The 20,866-nt window shown below is 32.3% G+C and overlaps 4 protein-coding genes across 5 annotated transcripts; 2 read left to right on the forward strand and 2 right to left on the reverse strand.

The window, feature by feature from the left end:
• The first annotated feature begins 312 nt into the window (after positions 1-312).
• Positions 313-2,544, forward strand: LOC145156664 (RING/U-box superfamily protein). Its single transcript, XM_079075948.1, has 7 exons — positions 313-427; positions 1,196-1,290; positions 1,406-1,485; positions 1,575-1,630; positions 1,765-1,877; positions 1,992-2,050; positions 2,118-2,544. Exons 1-7 carry the CDS (start codon positions 334-336, stop codon positions 2,413-2,415), a joined length of 795 nt encoding a protein of 264 aa, XP_078932074.1. The 5' UTR covers positions 313-333; the 3' UTR covers positions 2,416-2,544.
• A 402-nt stretch (positions 2,545-2,946) lies between these two features.
• On the forward strand, positions 2,947-5,470 carry AMI1 (amidase 1). Of its 2 annotated transcripts, none has more exons than XM_079078901.1 (9): positions 2,947-3,134; positions 3,558-3,710; positions 3,810-3,934; positions 4,017-4,142; positions 4,254-4,436; positions 4,501-4,651; positions 4,736-4,904; positions 4,999-5,133; positions 5,207-5,470. In XM_079078901.1, the coding sequence occupies exons 1-9, from the start codon at positions 3,019-3,021 to the stop codon at positions 5,357-5,359; spliced, it is 1,311 nt and encodes a 436-aa protein (XP_078935027.1). In that variant the 5' UTR covers positions 2,947-3,018; the 3' UTR covers positions 5,360-5,470. The 2 variants fall into 2 exon arrangements, with proteins under 2 accessions (XP_078935027.1, XP_078935028.1); XM_079078902.1 differs by having other exon boundaries at positions 2,980-3,134; positions 3,779-3,934.
• A 2,345-nt stretch (positions 5,471-7,815) lies between these two features.
• Positions 7,816-11,099, reverse strand: GSH2 (glutathione synthetase 2). The gene is made up of 12 exons (XM_079078903.1): positions 10,741-11,099; positions 10,419-10,588; positions 10,252-10,327; positions 9,988-10,118; positions 9,769-9,891; positions 9,620-9,701; positions 9,252-9,331; positions 9,099-9,168; positions 8,888-9,009; positions 8,664-8,803; positions 8,254-8,446; positions 7,816-8,151 (listed from the first exon to the last, which is right to left on the reverse strand). The coding sequence occupies exons 1-12, from the start codon at positions 11,083-11,085 to the stop codon at positions 8,028-8,030; spliced, it is 1,656 nt and encodes a 551-aa protein (XP_078935029.1). The 5' UTR covers positions 11,086-11,099; the 3' UTR covers positions 7,816-8,027.
• Positions 11,100-15,801: 4,702 nt separating this feature from the next.
• On the reverse strand, positions 15,802-17,674 carry LOC145156665 (mevalonate kinase-like). The gene is made up of 5 exons (XM_079075949.1): positions 17,542-17,674; positions 16,964-17,207; positions 16,637-16,890; positions 16,122-16,535; positions 15,802-16,022 (listed from the first exon to the last, which is right to left on the reverse strand). Exons 1-5 carry the CDS (start codon positions 17,672-17,674, stop codon positions 15,904-15,906), a joined length of 1,164 nt encoding a protein of 387 aa, XP_078932075.1. The 3' UTR covers positions 15,802-15,903.
• Between the last annotated feature and the right edge of the window lie 3,192 nt (positions 17,675-20,866).

A 20,866-nucleotide genomic window follows, 5' to 3' on the forward strand; every position in this document is an offset into this window, starting at 1 on the left:
GCTGCTGCCAATTTACCAAAATACCCATTGGCACCAAAACCAATTTTGAATGCCCGAACCATCTACATATCATCACCCACACCCAAATGGGTAATGATTCAGAACAATGACTTACACAAAGGTAAAATAATTATCTTTTCCTTTCTTTCGAACTCGGGAACATAAAATTTTACTTTACTTCCCTTTCCCTAAAGCTCCCCAAAAATTACATCAATACCTTTTAAAGAAAAAAAAAGAAAAGTTTTTAGACCATAGTGATGATAACCTAAATTATATTCCATTTTTTACATAAAGATTTTTTCATAACTCGGGGTTTCAGACCCAAAACCAAAAATGGACCAAAAAGAGGAGAGCAGCTCCATATTCGACCCTTGCCCCATTTGCCTCTCACCGATTAATCAAGAATCCTACTTGGATCAATGTTTTCGTACGTATCATCTTCTCCTCTCTTGCTTTCTGATTTCTCTTCTCACCTTGTTCGAATCTTTAATATACAGAGAATTGGCTCGTATTATATCATCCGGTGGCTTATAGCTCTCTTGATTTTCTTCTTTCTAGATTGTATGAACTGTGTAATCACCAACTAAACTGTTTGTATTCTTGTATGAATTGTGTCATCATCACCCCAATTGTTCGTATTCTCTCAGTTTCACCCAAAAAGACGTAATTTCATAATTTTAGTTAAAACGGACCATTATTCATCTTCAAAGTTGATTTACCTTTGATGAATTCGCTGGAAAGTAATTGTCGAAGTTCATGACAACTATTCCCTCCCTTCCATCAAACCACTATAGGGAGGTCCCATGAAAATTGCAACCTTCAAAATTAGTCCTTTGCCAAAATTGCAACTTATTTCATAATTTTCAGGATATTTACACCTAATGATCAACCATTTTTGTTAATCGATTGCAATTTTCGGAAGTAGTATGAAGAAGACACTAAACTTGTGGGAAAAAAAAATCAAAATATCAATTTTGAATTTCAAAACGTTAAGGCTCCATTATCTTTTCCCCTTTCTGTTCCTGAGTTGCAAGTCTAGCTTCATATATATCACTATCAACATGGACAATGTACTTTGTTTTTAGACATTTCTATAATGCTATTATAGTAAAAAAAAAAAATGTCAGTATGTTGCTATTATGTGCATGAAGACTAAACCTGTGTATTTTACATGTGTTGTGATGACTATTTGCAGATAAATTTTGCTACAGTTGCATCCTGCAATGGACAAAAGTAGTCGCTAGTAAGCATTCTCCTCGTGAACCCTTCATAAAGTGTCCTCTTTGTAAGGTTTGTCATACATAATAACTTTCAGATATATAAAAACTAATTCCATGAAAATGGGAAAAGATTTATAAAAATGCTTTCTTGGTGAACTAGTTTTACAATCATGGTTATCTTGCAGACAAAAAGTTCATCAATAATATATGGGTATGATGGAAGTTCTTTCCAACAGCATCTTCTTTATGAGAATTCAGAAAATAGGTAATTTTTCTTTCTATATTATACTATTATGTTTTGTCCTTGTTTTTGATATTTAGTAAGCTTACTTATTCTATCCATTGTAAATGTAGCATTTTCTTCACAAAAGCCCATAAGTACAGATTACAGTGCTACTACATTGAGCTAGGTATTCTCCTTTATGTATACAGATAAGGTCATTAAATACTTTGCAAATGGTTTTGTATTATTGTATCAAACCAAAATATTTATGCTGACACTTTTTGCATATTTTATTCTATACTTACAAATTGTGTGTATCAGGTAATTCAATTGGTAATATTAACATATCGCGTTATTGGAAATCCAATAAATATCGTCAACCGAATCAATGGCTATATAATTGGGTGAGAAGGGAAATTCAAGCTTTGATTCAGGTTCACTTCATTATTTTTCTTGTATTCTTGATATATATTTCTCATATTTATCAATATTTTATACCATAAGAAGGTATTATAATTTACTTATAATTGATTCTTCTTTTTGTGTAGGAGAAAGATGTTGATATAATTGTGCATCATATTATTGGAGTCATTGACTCTTGGAGAAGGTAAGTTTTACCATTTGGTTGACTATTAGTCAAATATCTCAGTAATGGCAAATTGGTAATATTACAGAAACGAGCCAATGGGGTCTAAAGTTTCACCTGAATTAAAGCAACAAGGGTTTAAGAGAATGGTGGCGGATGCTGCAAAGCCTTTTTTGAGTGGGAGAACAGATCGATTTGTGAATGAGGTGGAAATGTTTTTAGCTTCTGGATTAAATATTGAAGCATATGATAAAGTTTATGTCAAACATTTGGGTTGGAAAATTCCGGAGATAGTGGGTGATGATATTGATGAAGAACATGTTGATTGTAACCCGGTGATTCCATTGTTGTCTTTTTCTGATGATGAGCTTGATGAAACCAGTTGAATGGTTTTCTGGTTTTAGAATTAGGAAAATAATTGTTTTGATGAGAATGTTAATTATGTGTGTATGTCGATGTTATTAATTGTTTATAACAATTTTTTTTGGAACAACCAATTGAATATATTAAAACAACTAGCAAGGAGTTGGTGAAGAAAATAAAAAATACATCATCACATCATGTTACAAGTGGATTTTTAATTCAATTTCATCAAGACATCTAAAATTTTCTACATCTAGATGATAACCAAGAAAATGCAATATCGACTATTGAATTAGAAACCGAGTTCTTGTGCATTTTGTCTCATTTGTTCTAGTTCTTGCAAAAACGTAGTGGGAGCTTTAAACATGAAAAAACAATTAATAAGTTTTTACATGGTGATTGTTAACATGTATGATTGTGGACATAAAGAAGTTGTGGAGCAAATTGTTTTCTAAAAAAAATAAATAAATAAATAAATAAATAATTGTTATGCATGTTTTGGACATAAAGAAGTTGTGGACCCCTATCCTTCATTCAAAACTTTATGTACTCCACTCTACACTCCACTCCTCATCCTCTATTTTATCTTCTCCAACTGAAAAATTCACGCATACACAGACGATAACATGGCAGTGAGCTCCGATTACGGAGCGTTCATGGAGAAATTCATTCTCCCGCCGTTGCCAACAACTTCTCCGGCGCAGCTCCCCTTGAATCGCCTCACTTTTGCTGTCAAAGACATGTGAGTTTTCTCTTGATCCTCCACTCATGGTCGCTCCGTCGCTGACTTTCAACCTCTCTTGCTATCTATTAACGTGCTTATTATATACAGCTGTTTACTGATACGGTGGTTCACCCAGTTTCATTGTCAATTTATAACAGTGATTAATTAATTAACTGGCACTACTTTTTTGTTTTTATGTTTGTAAAGCAAACGAATGCAGTGTTTCCTACATTTTGTTTGCAACACATGAACAAATGTAGATTAAAAGCAGGAAATCACAAATTATTTGGTTAATCTCTTACATGATTTCAATGGCCAACTGACTAATCAAATGATTTGTTTCAATTGCGCCTGATTGAAGTGATTTCTGAAAACCTACGTACTCAATGCATTTGTACTTTGTACTTGATACAATTTAGACATTTTTGAACTGGAAATCAGATTTGACATGGATGGACATGTGAGTGGATTTGGGAATCCAGATTGGTTGAAGACTCATTCTGCTGCAACCTCCACAGCTCCTGCTGTTTTGGCCATGTTGAATGCAGGTGCCACATGTATTGGAAGAACTGCCATGGATGAAATGGCTTACAGGTCAGATACATGATACAATAATACATCATTGCATCCATAATAATATCTGTCCAATTTACATGAAACAGAAAAAGATCTTAAAATTAATGTTTTGGGCAGCATAAATGGAGAAAATATACATTATGGTACACCCCTTAATTCATGTGCACCAGATCGTGTTCCTGGTGGATCTTCAAGTGGCTCTGCTGTAGCAGTTAGTGCTAAACTTGCTGATTTCTCTTTAGGTGAGTTTACAGGGAATGTTCTTTTTTGGAGTAAATGAAACGAGAGTAAATGACCATTTTGCTCTTTTGTCTATATGTGTAGGCACTGACACAGGTGGAAGTGTAAGAGTTCCTGGATCATACTGTGGAATCTTTGGGTTTCGCCCATCTCATGGAATTGTTTCCACTGAAGGAGTTATTCCCATGGCACAAAGTTTTGATACTGTTGGTAAGTTTTAATAATTGTTATTTTCATTAATAGGAATCAAATAATGGATGATATGATTAAATTATGTGGAAACTATGTTATAAAAACTTATAATTTGGAAATTAAATGCAGGATGGTTTTCTAGGGATCCTGGGACTTTAAACCATGTTGGGAAGATATTATTAGGGTTACCTATTGAAAAACTTGTGCAGCCTAATAAAGTTTTAATTGCTGAAGATTGTTTCAAGCTTCTTAGTATTCCAACCACACGAGTGACCAAAGTTGTTGCTACATCAATCGAGAAGTTATTCGGAGGTAATCATTTGATTTTCAAAATGACCGTTTTGCCCCTGATTTATATCTAACTTTAGTATTACAGGTGATATTTTACAGTCTATTAACCTTGGAGACATTATAGAAAGCAAAGTTCCAAGTCTGAAGCACTTCATGCAGAATGATAATACAGAAAACAAAGAATTCAGCATTAAATCTTTGGTTGCTCTTTCTACTTCCATGCGATTGCTTCAAAGGTGTGATTTTAATATTTCTTTTGCTGATATTTTCATCTTCTAGAAGATTAACATTGTGATTTTAACTCCTCCATTGTTGTGTAGATTTGAATTCAAGAAGAACCATGGTGAGTGGGTAACCACAGTGAAACCTAACTTGGGTCCAGGTATATCAGAAAGGGTATTTGATGCCCTTAACACATCAGAACAAGACATAGGCCCCTTTGACTCCATTAAAACCCAACTACAAGAAGCTCTCTCTTCTCTCTTAGGGGTATCACTCCTCTCCCTCTTGAAAATACATTTATTTTATTGTGGGTAAAAAAAGTAAAAAGTATTTTTTTTTTTTTTTTTTTTTTTGATATAAGGAAAATGGGATTATTGTTTTCCCTACTGTTCCTGGACCTCCACCTAAATTGCAAACAGAGACAACTTCATTGGAGACTTTTCGCGCCAGGGCATTTAGTTTGCTGTCTATAGCTGGAGTATCTGGATTCTGCCAGGTCAGCATTTAAAAACCATTATTTATTTATTTATTTATTTATTAAGAGATTTAAAACATGGTTTGGTTTATAGGTGACAATTCCACTAGGGAAATATGAGGATCTTCCTGTGTCTGTTTCTATGTTGGCAAACCATGGTTCAGATGGGTTCCTACTAAATCTTGTTGAAACCATTTATGACACTTTGAAAGAACAAGTTTCCATTGCTGAGAAAGTGAATTACTAGATTCAGAAGCCTAAATGTAATTGATAAATTGAAATTGCTTGATATGTATGAATATGCGTATAGATACACAGTTATATGTATATGAAAGCAGCAAGTAAGAGTAAAGTACAAGTATGTCTCTAAATCCAAAGCCTCAATGTATACCTATTATAGAATTATTATGATGCTTCCAGTTCCAAAAAATGATATCCAGTTTTTAATATTAATGTCAAAATATATGATATGCTGATAAAATACCAAGTTTGAGTCTGAACATGGATCCAACAAACTTTTTATTGATATTAAATACACACGAAACTAAGTGATGTGAGTGGTGTGCATATATAGATGGTATTATAAGAGAGCATATGTTCAAACACAACACAATGAGTGCTACACTTGGTTCATTACATAGCGCATCAGACACACAAGTTAATCTCAAGTCTAACAATGTGCAAATCTTTGCTTCTGTCCAACTCATCAAACTCTCATCTGCAACAAAACAATCCATCACCATTTATTTATTTATTCTCTCAAATTCATCATTTTCATCCTAATAGTTTTATCTCTTCTACTTAATACTTATTCATCATACTTCTATATAATGAATAAAGCGCCCGATATCAATATTGTTTGTATAATAATGAATCCACTTTCAAAATCCAAAACCATCATTACTTTCCATAATTATTATTAAAAAGTAATAAACAAAACTTAAACAATCGACATGTATGAGAAAAATCTTCATGTATTAACATGTAACAAAAAGAATATAAAAGCTCTAACATCACATAAGCGTAAAATAGGAATAAAGTAAAATGTTTGTAGCAAAGAGAGCAAGGAGCAGCATGAATACAAATAAACTTTTTTCCATTTTGATATCTTATCACATGAATCAATACATGTGTAAAGAAACCACATCTGTCCCCTTATATAAGTCTTGTTATGTATAATAAACATCCACCTATGGATGACACAACAAATATTAATAATTTATTCACCTTTTCGAATTAGTTGTTTCAAAAACTCAATTTACGGACGTGTAATCCACAAATTAAAAATCACATTCCAATCTAACATCACATAACCTATATTCAAAGTTGAAACAATTATATAATTTAAAAAATTTAACAAAATCACTTTAAAATTGATTTCATAATTATTTATTTACAAATACATATTATATTATCACAAATCAAATTTAAGAAGATAATTTTACAAAAAATCATATGTATTTATATAAAGATATAGAGCATTACATTGCGCATCAGATACACAAGTTAATCCCAAGTCTAACAATGTACAAATCTTAGCTTCTGTCTAACTCATCAAACTCTCATCTGCAACAAATCAATCCATCACCATTTATTTATTTATTCTCTCAAATTCATCATTTTCATGCTAATAGTTTTATCTCTTATACTTAATACTTATCATTTCTATTCATCATAATTCTATATAATGAATAAAGGGCCCGATATTAATATTGTTTCTATAATAATGAATCCACTTTGACAATCAAAACCATCATTACTTTCCATAATTATTATTAAAAACAAAACTTAAAGAATCAGACATGTAACAAAAAGAATATAAAAGCTCTAACATTACATAATCATAAAATAGGAATAAAGTAAAATATATGTACAAAGAGAGCAAGGAGCAGCATGAACACAAATAATTTTTTTTCCATTTTGATATCTTATCACAGGAATTAATACATGTGTAAAGAAACCACACCCCGCTCCCCTTATATAAGTCTTGTTATTAATAATTTATTCACCTTTTCAAATTAGGTGTTTCAAAAACTCAATTGATGCACACGTAATCCACAAATTAAAAATCTCAATCCAATCTAACATCATATAACTTATATTCAAAGTTGAAACAATTATATAATTTCAAAAATTTAACAAAATCACATAAAAATTGACTTCATAATTTTTTGAAAGAGACAAAATTGACTTCATAATTAATTATTTACAAACACATATTACGTTATTACAAATCAAATTTAAGATTTATAATTTTACAAACAATCATATGTATCTATATAAAGATATAAAGCATCACAAAATGATATTGTTAAGTACGAAAAATTAGGCCTTTGAAAATTACCAAACAAAAGTTAGGTAAAAACCTACACAAATAACTAATTAATTACAATTACTTTGAAAATCCAAAACCATCATTAATCATAATTAATTACAATTACTTTGTATCTGTTTCTTTGTTGGCAAAGCATGGTCCATATGGTTCCTACTAAATCTTGTTGAAATCCTTAATGACAAGTTGCCATTGCTGAGAAAGTGAGTTACTAGATTCAAATGCCTAATTGTAATTGAAATCGCTTGATACTTATGAATGGATTCATACGTATAGATACACAATTATATGTATATGTATATGCAACCAGCAAGTAAGAGATTATTATTATTGAATTTCATTCTATTTCCCTCCAACCAAATGCATGAGCATGACAAATTATGTTTCTTTCATACTCCGATTCCTTTGACAGATTCTATTCCTTTAAAAAACATTCTACATGAACCAATTTGTAATATTACAATAAGAATAAAGTACAAGTATGTTACATAAGCCAAAATGGAAACAGAAAGTGATTAGGTCTTGATGAAGCCACCAATTATTATTATTATTATTATTATTATTAGGGGAAAGAAAGGTGAAATCAAGTCAAATACAAACTGTCCAAAACTGCAAATCCAGCAGCAACACCACCCTCATTTGATGAAGAAACTTTAGTACGCATCAGGTAACCACATTGGTCGCTAACAATCACTTTCTCCTTGTTTCTGTCACATTTACAAGGCGTAATTAGATCGCATAATATGTCTAAAACACAATATATATATAAAAGCAATAAAAGTTAGATTTATTTATTTATATATAGATACCTTAGATATGCACTAAATATCCCGAGTTCAGAAATGGCCTGTTCTTTATAGTAGATACCTTCTCGAACAAGAAGTGTCGGGAAATCTTTTGGGAAAATCCTTTGCATGAGAATGTATGCTGCTTCTTCTTCGGATCCTTCTTTTTGCAATCTTAGAAGCGTTTCCTTCACTTCGTCTCCATAAATGTTGTTACCTGATTTGAATGAAAAGATATTGGTTAGACTAGAGACTATCAGAAGGGCATTTACGTCTTTTTACAAACTATAAAGAATCTAGGTAATCGTGAGGAAGTCCCAATTCTTGTATGTGGGACAAAAGATTATAACTTTTGTCCCATTGACATCTGTCCCGGTCCCACAAAACAATGACAGATAACAGATAACAGATAACAGGTGAGGTGTGAGTGTGACCTCCGCCTTCTCTTTGTGGCTTCATGACAAATGCCCCTGGCTGCTCGATAGCATTCTTGACAGCATTTGAATCATCCAAACTCCATAATCCAGCAAAGCATGCCCGAAGCTTGGCTATGTCATCTTTATTATCAAGAAACCTACTCCCACACGGAAAAATACAACACAAATTACCAAAATACCCCTATATATATGACTGCAACAATGAAATCAAGAATATTTACCTCTCGAGTACATTAGGTTTTGCAAGCTCCTGCTGAACTTTCTTGGTGCCAGTTAAATGATAAGAGATTGAAGGACACTTGATAGCTACAGATTTCTCCATAAGTAACCTAGCTTTCCACTCCTACAAGATTCATAAAACCATTAAAACATTAAATTGAAAATAATAGAATAAATGATCAAAGAAAAAAAATTCAAGAAATGTCTACTCACTGATTCAGAAGGATAATCGTTAGGTGCATATCCGGCTCTAAAATATATGACTGCAACAGTTTCACCATCCCTGCAAGTTAGTTTTCAACATTTAGCTTGTGTTTGAAGATAGTTTGACCAAATTACGGAAGTACCCCTATACTCTATACGTACACTACAAGAGTTCCATCTGAAAGAGTCTTCCCTTGTGCATCAATTTCCGCCAATGTCTTCCGAATAGCTCTAACATTATGTGTGTTGATGAGCTCAGGATCACATTTCAATTAATAAAAATTAAAAGAATTTTTTTATTTTTATTCATTTCAATATATGTAATGAGGGTATTTTGGTCTTTAATAACAAAAGAAACAACAAAATTCAACTTCTTCCCATTTGAAGGGGAATCCATCAAACATGGAATTTGAAGGAACCAAACGGAATTGAATTCCAATTCTGTCCATTTGGCATGGCAACAAAACAAGCCATGGAATGGAATCTTGAATTCCAATTCCGCTGGAATCCACAGCAATGCAAAAAGGATATTTTTCAGTGAGGGTTGCACTGAGCCAATGTTGGTCATACATATTCCGTTCTTCAGGTTGAACAACCACCATAACTACAGCACTGTATCACATAATTAACTTCTCATTCAACATTATATAAAAAAAAAAAATCAATAACAAGATCCAACCTCGGATTGTTATATTCCATCCACGCCTTTGCCAACACCTCAGCAAACTTATTTGCTGAATTATTTTTTGGAATCCTTCTGAAATCAACCCCCAAGTGTTCTTTATATTGAGAGAGTAAGCTCCTGCAAGATGATATATGTATTTATAATCTTATTCATAACAACTAAGAATTAGAATCAGAAACAGAAAAACAGTTGATTAAAAATAGAAATACTTACCTATGAAGCTCACTAACAAGACAACTTAACCCTGAGAATGAACATGATATTGTGTTGAGCTCTATTTGGAGAAGTAAATTTGTATTTTCATCAAGCATATAATCCGAGCGATGTAATCCCAAGCGAATATCCTAGGGGCAAGATTTAGAAATTTTAGTTAACTTCCACAAAACCTAATTTGGTAAACTATGTATTGACTTAATAGAAAATATCCTAACGTTTTACAACATAAAGATTAAAGGGTTGATTACCCTACAATGATACCTCCTTCTTGCCGATTTGTAGCATCCTTGAGTGAATATCTAAAAGTCTGGAGGTGAAGGCATCCACTTTCTTTGTTCTGAAATTACAAAGAGAATGTGATCAATTTCATCCAAATTGAATTTAGATTAAGTGCTTAACAGTTGACATAAATCATTTCAGAGAGAAACCTTGAGAGAGTGTCCTGCAAAAACTTGCCATCCAAACTAACTCGGTCTACTAACTCATTGAAAATGGGGGCTAACTCACACGCTTGCTTCCAGTGACTTTCTGGAAACGAATATGGTAGTAATGCAATTGGGGCGTGAACCAAGCCGACTCCAGGAATCGATCCTGATCTCTGCAAATTCAGTTATAATCAAAACGATACATATCAGTATATCAGAATCCCCAAATCGATAAATAACTTAACACTTAGAACCCTACAAGTGAATCGACTGAAATCGATAAGTGTTTGATTGAAGCTAAAATTACACAAAAGGATGAACAAACCTGGACGTTTCTGTCTCCAACAACGAGTCCATGAAGAGAGCTCCAAACGAGAGCATCATAAACCAGCTTTTGAAGTAATTCCGAGTCGATTGTGTGAGGATCAGACATGGGGTTTTTCACGAAGCTTTTTTGTTGGGTGGTTTTGATTTCTGGAATGCTGCCGCTGCCGCAATTGGGTGGCGAATTTATTGAGAACTTGGATGAAGATTTGTGGAATTGGGAATAAGTGTGAGTGGAGAGAATGAATGTCGATGTTGATTTGGGGTGATGGAGAGTGGATGAAAAGCAATGGTGATTGGGTAAAGAAAGGGAGAATGAAGAAGAGGAAGAGCAGCCAGCACCCATTTTGACCTTGTGTCCCACTTACACATCCCATCTTTATAAGTGCTTACAAATAATATTTGTCTGAATTAAGTTCAAGATTTTGTCTCTTTTGGTTTAACTTTTAGAATGGATGTTACTATTCATATATTTATTTTATTTGATAAAAAAAAATTAAGAGGTGTAAATAAGTAATTAAAGATGTTTAGTAAAATAAATATTAAAAACTAATTTAATTAAAGACTAAACTGCAAAATTGGTCCTTATGGTTTCGTAAAAACTGTGGATAGAGTCCAAAACGTTTCTGACTTGTATGGAAGGTCCAAAATCAAGAATTTTCTGTGGTTTTGGTCCCTGGAAGACTTGAAATGACTGTTATGCCTTTTTAATTTCTTTTTTAAATTATATATATATTTTTAATAGTTTTTTAATTTAAAAATAATAAATAAAAAAATCAGCCCACCCCTTCCCCCCCTTCTTTCTCTTTCTCTCTCTTTTGACTTTCTCTCTCCACCGTGTACCCATGTAATATTTCTCTTCACACATATTTCCAATCATACTCTTACCCCCTTTCTTCTTAAGAACCCTAAAAATCATTTTCACATTTCTCATAATCAGAGGTTCTAAAATCCGATTTACCGTAAAATCAGTTGTAGAGAACTGAACGGAAGGCCTATCGGAGTTATCGAAATTACAGGCCCACCTTCTGGTTCAACTCGGACTTGTCACGGTTTAAAGAAGCTTGAAATTGATGGTTCCTTTGTTATCAAACTGGGTTGTGGAAAGAAGTTTACAGAAGGGTATACATTCATCACCAAGAGAGGCATCAATGGGTGATTCAGGGTGTTGGTATTATAAGATTTACTATTGTCGATGTCGTATTATACAGGGCATAGTAGGAGGAATAAAAAGGATACAACCCGATATGGTTTGAAACCAAATTCTCCGGCGATGATGTTGGTGTCTGAGGTTATTTGTCGGCATTGATCTTATTTCTTCGATAGCTGATGTTCATCTTGAAAGTTTTGAGGAAGAGAGTGTAGAGGCGCAAAAAGAGAGAGATATGTTTTAGCTTACATTCGTTCTTCATACTTCAAACGCGAGACAAAAGAGTGGGAGGGGTTAACTATTCTCAATAGTTTGGCTTCTGGTAGCCTTAAAGGAAGCGAGTGAGATGTTTGGGTTTATGGGTTAGTTTGTTCTTCTGCGAAGCTTCCATTAAAGACAACCATGGTGGTTTTAGGATGATCTTAGGCCAGTAAATAAAGAGTGAGAAACAGAGACAAAGTGCATACAACAAGAGATGGTTGAATTTCAAGGTGGACTTCACAACCTCGTTTGTTTGCCGGTAAAGCAACAGGTTGTGATCATCGGCAATAGTAAATCCTTGAATGATTGATGGAGATTACAAGTGTCGAATTATATACCCCACCACCGCAATTGTATTTCTACTCGTATTTATGTTCTCAGATGGTTTCGCACCCGTACTTCTAGATCATGATTCGTATATGCAGCAGCCATCAGATTTTTTTGAGATGTTTAGTGATGAAAATCCAAACGGGTATGTGTGTCTTTGAATTGTAGTTTTTCAATGAATTTATGTATACACATGTGTGTAAGTGTTTAATTTTCTGTATATATATATATATATATATATATATATATATATATATATATATATATATATATATATATATATATATATATATATATGAGTTATGTTTGATCAGTTGCAGGTGTGTCAATGTGTTTGTATTTGCAACTGAGGTTGTATTTGTGTGTGTTAATGAGAGGGAGATAGAGAATGAGAATGTATGAAAGAGGGTGAGGACAATGTTGGAGGATCCAATTTGCTGGAGAAGAGAGGGATTAGAGGTATAAGAAGTCGCCGGAAAGAGGGTGAGCACGTCAAGTTTCAAGGAAGATGGTGAGTTGTAGGGTCATCTACAGTTTAGTAATGTATGTATGGAATGTTTATTTTTGCAGTTGAATGTGAGGAAGAAGAAGATGAGAGAGAAAGTCAAAGAGAGAGAGAGATACTAGGAGGGTACGTTGGAGGGGTAAGGGTGGGGGTTTGATAATTCTTTTTTATTTTTGAATTATAATAATAGTAAAAAAACATTAAAAAATATAAAAATAAAATTAAAAGGGCAAATGAGTCATTTTAACTTTATCAGGGACCAAAACCACAAAATGTTTCCGATTTTGGACCATCTATGCAAGTCGAAAAGATTTTGGACCTTATCCACACTTTTTTGCTAACCACAGGGACCAAATTTGCAGTTTAGTCTTAATTAAACTTTCATAGTAAAAAACTCAAAATTATTAATTTTAAATAAGTTATTAATTAAAAGATATTTTTTAGTTATATAAAATTATGATCGTTGATTTAAATAAATACGTGAAATTATATCATCTTATAATTTGTATTAATTTTATTTTAATTTTAATTTTAATATTATTAATTTAATATAATTAGAATGAGAAATTTAAATTTTGAAATTTGAAATAGAGATTTAATAGGTTGACAAGTGTTATGATATTAATTAGGAATATTCTGATACATGACAAAAGAAGAATAAAACTATTCTTTTCTTAGAATAGATTTAAAAAAAAGATGTATATTTAGTAATGGGGTCATCATTTATAATTTATATGGACAGTCGTTATGATTTTATGTGGATGTTTGTGATTTCTTATTTAAGATGCTTATTAGTTATTGTGGTTTGACACCACTAATAAATATTTTTTAGTTTTTAGATAAAGCAAAAATATAATCATTATTTACTTAAACAAAGAGTTTTTCATAAATCGATACATTGTAAGTTATTCAAAACAACTTATAACTTATTTAAACAAAATTACTAACCTTATTATAACTCTACACTTTTATATACATATATCTAAGATGTTTTTTTGGTCATTTTATGCGAATAAATAAAATTTGTCAAACACTAGAAAACAACTTATCAACTTATTATATTTTGGTATCAGATAAGCTAATCCAAAAAAAAAAAATTAACTCTGTTTTTACACCGAACCGAATAAACTAATAAACACTTTTACAAATAAGCATGAACCGTTGTAAATAAGCGATCCCAAACACCCTTATATCTATCATGGTTGATCCATTTGCTAATTACTGTTTGTTTATCTTTGTTGAAATGCAAATGACTATTTATCCCATTTTATTATTATTCTTTTATTTTTGTTGTATGTTCTATTATTTAATATTTTAAATTAATCTTTTTTTTCTCTCTCACGGAAAAATCCAACAAGATCAATGCATTAACTTGTTGCCAAACTCTTTTCAGTTTTTCTTTACTATCAAATTTATTATAAATTGTTTCCTAATCGATCGTTTTGTAAGCAATTCTACACTAAAACATGTTATATATTAGAGCATCTCTAATTAGGGGTGTAATCAAGAGGTGTGAAAGCGACATTGAGGCTGGACACAAGGGTTTGTGGCTGAGGGCGACAATGATGTGGCCGACATCGTTGTAGAGGCTGGGCGGAGGAGTTCCCAGCAGGATGGAGGCGATGTGTGTATGCGACGAATTTGCAAAGACATAAGTGAAAGCTCTTAGAGCATCTCCAACTAGGGGTGTAATCAAGTCGAACTAATTCATGACAACTATGGTAAAAGTGTATCAAAGACTAATCTTTTTACGTGAGTTGCCATTGTCTAAGAAGTCGTTATCTATTCCTAGATTTTTGAAAAAATTGTTGTTAAGAAATTCTTTGTAAGAAATAATTATCTTATTCGCTTCAATTTGTGATAGTTACATATTAATTACATTAATAATAATTCAATATGTTTTAATGAGTTCGCATTTCAATTATCTATGAGTAAATATTGTTAAAAAAGAAAGCCAATACAATCATCATATAATCGTATTTTACATTAAAATTTAATTTATAAGAACATCTCTAAAGGTCAAACTATACTACGATTTAAAATTATTGTCATTTGATTATTCATTAACTTTAACCTCTAAATAAAAGTTATCTTTAATGGTTAACGTCTTATTATAGCGGAGCCTAAAACCACCATGTCATAAACATGAAATTTGTTGACTTCATTTCTCCTGTTTTAATAAGCTCTCGATCACATATAACCTGATTTTCTTTTGCCAAAAACAGATGAATGAAGTTACAAAAAGTATTTGGAAAATTAATGTCTATATTTTTGAACTAGTTCTATTTTTTTGAAGATAAAAACTTCATGATTTTCGAACTAGTTCAATAATTTTGAAAGAATAAAATATCAGTTACAAAGAGTATTTTGAAAATTCATGTCAAGATTTTCGAAAATTTCCAAACTAGTTCTAGGTTATCAAAGATAGAAGGTACTTTTGTTTATGCAAAAAGATTTCGAAAATGGAATTTCTTCACATATTTTCGAAGATATATATTCTGATTTTCGAACATATTCTTCAGGAAAACAAAAGTCAACGATTTTGGAAGGTGATATTTCAAAGTCATGAGAAAATCGTGAAAAAGACATCACCTTAAATAAAGGGGGCCATTTAGAAAAAAAGTATGATATTCGAAAATTCTTTACTTGGGAAATATTATACTTTTAGCACATTCCAAATACGTACTACATTTTCGAAAAGCCTGGTCATATTCTTATGTTTTTAGAAAAAGTGGTCATTATGACATATCTTTTCTATGTGGTTAATGAGGTCAATACCTCTTAAATCAAATATTATGTTTTTTTACACAAATAAAACATCCAAAATGATTTCAAACTTCATTGATCCTTTTGTACTCTCATACATCCTTTTCTATATCTCCACATGAACAACTGTTATTTTGCATCTGTTAAGAAAAATATCACAAACGACCTCCAAACCGAATCTCAAGTCCTTTTCCACCAATTCCAGCAATGAAACATCTGAATCCACACTGCTGTAGCTCAGCAGTTACTGCATCAACAACAGAAGCAGACAACACTTTTCCAATAGTTAAGGAAATTATAAATAAACATATAATCTCAATCTTATCATGTCATGTCATGTCATGTATCAGATTAGCAATGGAGAAAAGGATACGTGCAGGTAATAAAGTGAGAACACATCCACCTCCACCAGCTCCTGTCAATTTGGAAGACAATTTGTATTTATGGGTTGTGCTGATTACTGTTTCAATAGAAGCATGGCTGACACCCATACATTGAAGCAGACCTTGATTCATTTCCATCAACTCTTCAACTTTCTCTTCTTTTTCAACAACTGCAAGATCATTGGAAGAAGATAATTGGATTGTGGACGCCAGCTCATTGCTGATGTAATCAACAGCAGTGAAAACAGATGTCATTGTGTCTGGATGTCTGTCTCTTCTTCCTGCAACACTTGTGATTAATGCCTTTGTGTTTCTACCAACTCTTGTGTCTGTGATTAGCATTTTCAGTGGCATATTGGATTTGATGGAGGTTAAAGCACCAGATTCTAACTTTATCAAGTTTCCTATACCATAATTTGTAGATACATAATCAGGAAAAAAAAAAAAAAACGAAAGAAATGTATAACAAACACATATATAATAAACTCAAACATAAGTAACATACCCATTGTGCTAACTGTATTGTCTATCCCAGATGGCTTTCCATGAATAATCTTTTCACCTTCAAAAGCCCATTCATTTGCCAATTTCTGTTCTTTTTCACCAAGTGATAGCCAATCCTCACTGCTGAAGTCAAGATTTACAGAATCTGATGAAGCAAGTAAGGCGCCAGATAGTGAAACACAGTATGCTGCAGATGATCCTAATCCTGAAGCAAGAGGAAGCTCAGAACTCACAACTACCCTTGCTGGTTTATCCCTGAATTAACCACATACATAGACAATTAATCAACAGGTTTGAAGGTTTATAAGAATAAGATCCATCGACTTACCCTTGGATAGAGGTGTATAACCAGAGAAAAGCAACAACTCCAGCAGCTATTTCGATTTTTGACTCTGGAATTGAATGCTCTTCCACTAGTGTGGCGATGAGTTTCATGGTCTCTGAAGAACATGATGTTGGTGAGGATGCAGGGCTATCGATTGTTTGAGATAATGTTTCTCTGATTCTTTTAGTCGGCCATGAAAATTCCAGGCCTACATCTCTGAGCTGGAGTGATAGTGTTTCAGAGCTATCTATCCCAAACAAGAAAAAATGTACAAGGAAGAAATAAGATTCTCTGTAAATAAAGCACCTAATTCATACATCTTAATGGAATAACAATTGCTATACATTCAATTTCATGATATGAACCCTAGAGAACGAGGATTGTCATTCCATCGATCAGCTGGAACGCATCTTAATCAGTTTATTTATTATGAGATTCAGAAGAAAACGAAGATGAATTTCAGGGCCTGAAAATTTGCTACAGTAATCGAAATAAAAAGAAAATAAAGCGAGATTCGAAAAGAAAACAGTGGTACGTAAACGTAATGTACAAGTAGAGAAGGGAAATGGTGGGTGTATTACGGGAAGGTGGAGGGAAAGTAAGAGAGACGTAAGTGTAGAGGTCGATGGCAGCAGCGACGGCGGCGGATCCATAGACGACGGCGTGCTCGCCGGAGAGTATGATCTTGCCTGGAGCCCTGGCTTTCACTTCCATGCCCCTCGTTAACATGCTGCTCATTATGATGATTATGGTTGTTTCTGTAACGGTTGGAGCCGGATCTTAAATTTTCTTTTTATATGTATATTTTTTAGATAATTCTCATTGGTTACATACTTATTTAAAAAAGTATATTTTTATTTTTTATTTATATAGTAATGGTTTTTTTATATCAGTTTTGTATCATTTGTGTTTACCAATTTATGTAACTTGTTTTACGATCTGATCTTAATTAGCCAAAAAAAAAAATTTAAACAAAATATTTAAAAGAAACTTATAGCCAATGCGTTTCAACCAAACAACTTAACCCTTGTATACACACTCATATCCAAAAATGGTAAAAACTTTGCCACAAATAGAGTCTAACAACTATATATTCGGTTTTTTTTTTATTTTTTTTTATTTTTAAGTTGCACTTAAAAAAAATTAGAAAACTCAGACTTTTTAACCGGTTAAGGTTAATCGGACCCCATTTAAAATCCTATAATAGGTCGGGCTTTCTACAATCGGGATCTTACTCTTTTTAGCCGGTCTTGATCCAGGACTAGGCATATAGGTTAATTTGTCTGATGCTCGCCTATAAGGCTATCCAGAGTGGGGGTAGAAGAAGACACGTAATGCTGACATGGACATCTAAGTCACGTATGAACACTGTCCCGATGTCCGGTGGCTTGGTTGTGACGGGGATGGGAAAACGCTCAAAGACAACTAATAGGAAGAAGGAGGGCAGTAGCAACGGTCAAAAATTTGACCGGTTCCTTTGTTTCTTTTTTCTTTTTTACCATTGGACCCAAAAAAATCAATTTAAAAACCATACACTACAACTATAAATATCACTTATTTTACATACATTTTACACTACAAAAACACACGATCTCTTTCCATTTTACAAAAAAAAAAAAAAAAAAAAAAAAAAAAAAAAACTTTTTTTCTTTTTGACTAGTTCCTATGCTTTTTTAGTAATTTAGGTTTAATTTTCTATGTTTTTTTTAGTAATTTAGGTTTTAAAATTCTATGTTTTTTAATTAATGTAATGTGGTTTTAATAAATATAAAATACTCCATCCGTCCCAAAATTATAGTCCATCTTTCTTTTTTAGTTTTTTGTCCCAAAATAATAGTCCACTTCTAAAAATAAATAACATTTTTACCAAAATACTCCTTCATTATTACTTAACCAACTTAGCATTTAATGAAACATTAAATGTAAAGTAAGGACAAAACTGTCATTTTATTAAATAAAGTTAGTGGTATTTAATGCTTTTCTTAATATGTGTGTTTTTTTGTCTGTGGACAATAATATTGGGACGGAGGGAGTAAATATGTTTTTATTTAATTTAATGTTAAAAGATAAAAGATAAAAAGATAAATATTATGAAGTAGTGGTTTGGTGGTGAGTTTGTAATGTAGCTCAAGTATTTTTTGAGTGGTTTGGTGTGACTACTTCCATAGCCTAAGTCTATAACCTACCTAAACACCCCTAGACTTGTGGAAAAACATATTTAAGATCTTGAATTCAACAAGATTTGTTTCTATTTCCACAAGGTGGCTTAACATACCTTTATGAAGCACAAAAGCGAGTCTTCATCTACACCCAAAACATGATGAGAATGTATATCTACCATTAAATGAGAGATGTCTTAAGTTCAAATCTTAGAGGTTTTGAATCAAATGATGGCCAGAAAAAGAGTGTGCGGCGTAGTTGTGGGAGTCGTATTGTGTGGTGGGTTAAATGAATTCATTCTAATGGAAAACTTGAGAAACACTAATTTTGTCAATATCATTACGATTTGGTTATCCCCATCATGACCATCATCGCTTACATGGTCTAAGAGAGCATTGAGGTACCATCAAATTCTTCCATCCATGCACCCTTCAGGGCTTGGACCCGCCACTTTTGCTCTGCTATCATTTCAGGCTATAGGCTTATAGTCCCCATTGTTGCATCTTTGAAAGTTGTATGATTTAAGTGGGAAGTGGACTAATTACTTTCTAGGACTATTAATGATAATGAGCATTCAAAGTCTTTTGTAGTCCCGTCGTTTTTGTGGGATAAAAAGTTGTCATTTTTGTGGGATAAAAAGTTGTCACTTTTGTCTCATTCAATACATGCCAAACACAAATCAATTTCAATCCAATTCATTGCCAAAAATGTGTTACTTAGTATTGTCCCATACTCGATATGCTTTTGAAATTAAAAATCAATACACAAGGGTTTGAGTGACACCGACTTCTTTCCAAAATTTTAAACCGAGTGTGTGCTAGTTTACTAGATTCACGTGTTCCAAATTTACTACGTTAAATTTGTTATTAGAGAAAAAAAATGCCATTTTATACAAACAATTTTTGTATTAAAACACCTAATTAAGCTATAAACTAAAACTGAAAGACAAAAGAATTAATTATTCATTAAATAATGTAGTTTCAGGTTACTAAGAAACTGAAATCTTTCAACGTTTAAAAGCTCACGGGATATAGAAGCACCCAATCTCCTTCTCTTTGAAGTTATAAACAAAACTTAAAACCTTCATTAATGAAGATTATGAAGTTATCTGTAGCACTTTTGGCAATCCTCGTGCTATTTGACCCATTTCTTGGTATGCATGTTTAGAGCTCTTCTTGGTTACATTAATATGTGGTTGATTTCTTTGAAACCAAAAATCTTTATTTACAATTTCAAAATCTATCTGTTTTTTTGTAAAAATCATGACAACATTTACACATCTTGTTCTATGTTTAGTACAATAGTATATCTTATGAAATACTGTTAAAAAAAATTAAACAGTTTATATACTAATGTGTATCAAATTTATGGCCAGTTTTCTAAGTTTGACCTTGAAAATTAACCTATGGGTTAAGGTGTTTTTAAGGTCAAACATGTCACTTTACAAAATAAAATTTGATATGGTACACATGTTTCTCTCTTGTATATTTAGTGTATGTGCATGTATTGATATTTCAATAACCAAATTACAAATAAGGTCAAATATGTCACTTTACAAAATAAAATTTGATATGGTTCATTTATGATAAAGCCAATGTTTCTCTCTTGTATATTTAGTGTATGTGCATGTATTGATATTTCAATAAGCAAATTACAAAGATAATAGAATGTGTATACAAGTTTGAAACAGTCTAGTTCATGATCACATCAATATATATTTTTCTATATGTCATGTATTTACTAAGG

The sequence above is a fragment of the Lactuca virosa genome, chromosome 2 (genome assembly GCF_052849685.1).
Source record: "Lactuca virosa cultivar CGN04683 chromosome 2, Lactuca_virosa_CGN04683_v6, whole genome shotgun sequence".
In the NCBI taxonomy this organism is placed as follows: domain Eukaryota; kingdom Viridiplantae; phylum Streptophyta; class Magnoliopsida; order Asterales; family Asteraceae; genus Lactuca; species Lactuca virosa.

Bases quoted from the DNA above. Each gene is read 5' to 3' on its own strand.
- AMI1 (XM_079078901.1), top strand. From the start codon at position 3,019: ATGGCAGTGAGCTCCGATTACGGAGCGTTCATGGAGAAATTCATTCTC. The intron at 3,135-3,557 runs GTGAGTTTTCTC...ACTGGAAATCAG, and splicing joins ACTTTTGCTGTCAAAGACAT to ATTTGACATGGATGGACATG. The intron at 3,711-3,809 runs GTCAGATACATG...TGTTTTGGGCAG, and splicing joins ATGGATGAAATGGCTTACAG to CATAAATGGAGAAAATATAC.
- LOC145156664 (XM_079075948.1), top strand. From the start codon at position 334: ATGGACCAAAAAGAGGAGAGCAGCTCCATATTCGACCCTTGCCCCATT. The intron at 1,291-1,405 runs GTTTGTCATACA...GTTATCTTGCAG, and splicing joins TAAAGTGTCCTCTTTGTAAG to ACAAAAAGTTCATCAATAAT. The intron at 1,631-1,764 runs GTATTCTCCTTT...TGTGTGTATCAG, and splicing joins GTGCTACTACATTGAGCTAG to GTAATTCAATTGGTAATATT.
- GSH2 (XM_079078903.1), bottom strand. From the start codon at position 11,085: ATGGGTGCTGGCTGCTCTTCCTCTTCTTCATTCTCCCTTTCTTTACCC. The intron at 10,119-10,251 runs GTATCATTGTAG...TCTTGCCCCTAG, and splicing joins TACAAATCGGCAAGAAGGAG to GATATTCGCTTGGGATTACA. The intron at 9,010-9,098 runs GTGAGTAGACAT...TGAATCTTGTAG, and splicing joins ACGATTATCCTTCTGAATCA to GAGTGGAAAGCTAGGTTACT.
- LOC145156665 (XM_079075949.1), bottom strand. From the start codon at position 17,674: ATGGAAGTGAAAGCCAGGGCTCCAGGCAAGATCATACTCTCCGGCGAG. The intron at 17,208-17,541 runs GTAATACACCCA...TGTTTGGGATAG, and splicing joins TACTTTCCCTCCACCTTCCC to ATAGCTCTGAAACACTATCA. The intron at 16,891-16,963 runs GTAAGTCGATGG...TGGTTAATTCAG, and splicing joins TTATACACCTCTATCCAAGG to GGATAAACCAGCAAGGGTAG.